The sequence below is a fragment of the Aphanomyces astaci genome (genome assembly GCF_000520075.1).
Source record: "Aphanomyces astaci strain APO3 unplaced genomic scaffold supercont1.224, whole genome shotgun sequence".
NCBI classification, from domain to species: domain Eukaryota; phylum Oomycota; class Saprolegniomycetes; order Saprolegniales; family Verrucalvaceae; genus Aphanomyces; species Aphanomyces astaci.
In genome coordinates, this window is record NW_009798487.1 from 1,725 (window position 1) to 5,432 (window position 3,708).

Sequence of the window (3,708 nt, forward strand, 5' to 3'; positions counted from 1 at the left end):
TGGTTAGCTATAGCTAACAAGGTGCAGTTAACCCAAGGAATTTAGCATTATACCTCCTCAGGTTACAGGCTTGAAAGTATATCCGGATGTCATACTTCCATCATTGAACTATGACAGTATTTCGAGTCAAAACATCACGGGGGCTGTATTAATCGGGGAATTGCTCTTGCATCAACTATAATTTATTTCGTATTACTTCGAAGTAGTACCGGTAATCAATTTACAAATCATTGGAAACACTATGATAGGACTTGTGTACTGCCCTACAACTACCGGTAACGTTAGTACGTTGTACAAGGTAAGTATTGATTGTAACTGCAGTTTCCCTTATTAATCAATAGTAGTCCTGTCAATTTTCTCAGAAAACACCTCAAATTGCATGTTTACTACTACATAGTACATTATATGGGACTTAGAATAGTAGACTCACCCACTTTCTAAGGGCTAAGTGCATGTCAGTAGCTCTTGCTAACCACTGGTGATGGAGTTAACCCCGAAGACTTAGTATCGTATGTAATCATATGATACCAGATTACAGGGCTACAGTACTACCGGTACAGTACTGTAGACAGGCCAGTATGGGCTACCTAAAATGGTATACATTATCCGGATGGTAGATTCACAGTCAAATACAATTACGTAGTACTTCGAAGTAACGATTACCGGTAGTAGCATTTGGGGTGAAAACGAAAGTGAAACTGTACCGTACTTCTATCACGGTAATTAAGACTTACGGGACAGCATTGAATATTAATACCAACCTTGGATACTATGGTTAATATAATATAATTGTTGAATTAAAAGCGTGGATGACATGTGGATGACATTGGATGAAGTTGTGGATGAAACCTAAAGTATGTAGTGAACAAGCCTTACGTTGGCCCCGAGCGCCCGGGAGGCCGTCTGCGCAAGCGCGGCCGTACGAGAGCGCGGATCTAAGCTTCTCACTTCACCGAATGATCTATCTTTTCTTCTTGTCGGGCAGCGGCAGGTAGGCCGTAGGCCGCTCCCGGACGAGGCCTGTATGCAATGACCTAGCAAAATCCTAATTTACTCTCATCTCTACTAATTAGGATATGACCTAATATTAATGTTGGATGACGTTTGGATGACGTTTGGATGACGTTTGGATGACACATGATACTATCATGGATATTTGAAATCCATATAAATAATTCATTGTATTCACAGACTACTGTCAATCATTTTACAAATCATTGGAAGTGCAATGATAGGAGTTGGGTACTATAAATACTACTACGTAGTACGTAGTAGTACAGTGCAAACGTTAGTGCGATACAAGCAAAACTGTACTGTTCCTTGTATAACATATGTACAATTTCCTCATTCAAAGCGTACTGCTTATGTTCTCAGAATGGACTACAATTGCCGTGTTTATGGGACTTCACGTTTGTGAAATCACCTCTTTCTAGGGGATAAGTGCATGTCAGTGCGTAACTATCGCTAACCACTGGTGATGCAGTTAGAATTACTCATCGGTGGCAGGACGAAGTCAAAGATTACAGGGCTAGTATTACGGGCTAAAAAGGGAATTCTGTATCCGGATGGTAGATTCGGGTGAAAATGATAGTGATACTCTATTAATAAGGGAATTATTCAGTAGATGTCGCATATCGTTCCACACGTGGCGCACCATTATTATCCAGCGTCAAATCTATCACTTCGTATCACTAGCGGCTCAGTATGGAGATGGGGCCGCACATATTCCACGTGGAAAAACTCGCGAACAAAGAGAATTATGGTTCTGCCTTTCCAACTTGACCTCATTTTCCAATTCACTTTGCCATGGTCAAGTTCCTCGCCCTTGCTGCTGTTGCCGCCTTCGCGGCCGCCGATATTGAAATCGTCAACGGTACCGAAGCCCCCATCGGCAAGTACACGTACGTGACGGGCCTTCGCGCCAATGAATACAATTCTTCGAAATGCGGTGCGTCGTTGGTGGCCCCCAAGATCCTGGTCACGGCGGCTCATTGCGCGCCAACTCCCTGGGCCAAGTACGCGTCCATCGGGTCGCACTACTTGAACGGGACCTTGGACGGCGAGCGCATCAAGATCGTCAAGCGCACCGTGCACCCCAAATACAACAAGGCTTCTACCTTCGACTACGATGTTGCCGTGTTCGAATTGGAAACCGAGTCCAAGTTCCCCCCCGTCAAGCTCAACTGGGACGAAGACCAGTTCACTGCCCCGGGCGCTGTGTCGTGGGTGCGTGGGTTTGGTCGTATCTATTCCGGCGGGCCTGCATCCCCCGTGCTCTTGGAAGCCGACGTGGTCATCTGGGAAAACTCCAAGTGCGACGCCGCCATCAAAAAGTACCGCAACTACAACGTTACGTCTTCCATGATCTGCGCCGGCGGGGGGTTCAAAGACACGTGCCAAGGCGACTCGGGTGGACCGTTGACTGTCACCCGCGACGGTGTCGAGTACTTGGCCGGTGTGACCAGCTGGGGCATCGGCTGTGCGTTCCCTGGCCTCCCCGGAGTATACGCCCGTATCTCGGAAGTCCGCGACTTTATCGAACCGTTCTTGCCTAAGGCTGCTTGCTAAGTCGGACTGGTGAATGAATATGAATGAGTGAGACGTTGTCATGACCAATTTATGATTTATCACTTTTTCGCAGTTGCATATCTCCGCTCATAGGTAGGCTTTTCACATTTTGTGAAGTGATTCTTAACAACCGAACACAGAGCTTTCGTTTCATAATCGAAATACTCCGGAGTACTACATTTCGAGGAGGTAATATCTCTGTCACAACGAAATTAAATTCACACACAACAGATATGGCGCTAGCACATGTACATCGTTGCTTTCACACAAAACCAGTCGTCTTCACACAAAACTAGTCGTTATCACAATAATCTCGTCGTTATCACAACAATTCCGTCGTTAACACACAACATGGGGCGATGTCACAAACACGACACGTTTAATAAAGTCTTGTGAGTATGGATTTTTCCTGTCCCAATCGAGTCACAGACCAAGTCATGTTGGTGAGTTTGTTGACGATGGTAATAGCTGGTCTAAATATAGGGTACCGGTCGGTAGCCTTGCTGCCATTGCACGCAGCGCATGAGTACAACGACTCAGCCACAAGGCATTGTAATGGAAGCCTAGTGGCCACGTGATGCACTGTGTACTGCATGACACCAGTCACCCTCAGCGAAACCTTGTCAGTTTGTGGCGTAGGCTGAATTCCACCCCCTACTCCACAAGCCGACATTGCTCCAAATCAATGTGATCGTTCTGGTCTTATTGCTCCTGTTTGTGCAAGAAATCTGGTGTAACGTAGCTATATCCTACGTGTGGATAGAATGTGCCATGTTTTACAACATCAACTGAAGGCTATGAGGGCAGGAGCCCCCCTGCAAGTGGTGGCCGGTACTTGTGGGCCTGAGACGCAAATTGAACAATGAAGTCTTTGTAACTTATGATTGGCTATAAATAAAATGTATGTAACCAATCAGAGGGCATTGTACTTGGACCTTGACAAGGCTGAAGCACGGTGGAGGGCACGGTGCCTCTCCATGCCTGGCTACTGTACTAGTCCTTCCCAAGCATTGGACAGTATTGATGTACCAGTTAATGTGCTAGTTATTGATGCTAGTGTCACATACTGCAGTACCGAGGCGAATGCAAGTGTCGTTATTGAGGCTTGAACCATGCATGCGGTGACTGAGAGTTAACAAT

The 3,708-nt window shown here is 46.0% G+C and overlaps 1 protein-coding gene across 1 annotated transcript; it reads left to right on the forward strand.

Annotated features, from left to right (window-relative positions):
- Positions 1-1,806: 1,806 nt before the first annotated feature.
- On the forward strand, positions 1,807-2,568 carry H257_18802 (hypothetical protein; the record flags this gene model as incomplete). Its single annotated transcript, XM_009847928.1, has 1 exon — positions 1,807-2,568. The coding sequence occupies one exon, from the start codon at positions 1,807-1,809 to the stop codon at positions 2,566-2,568; it is 762 nt and encodes a 253-aa protein (XP_009846230.1).
- Positions 2,569-3,708: the final 1,140 nt, after the last annotated feature.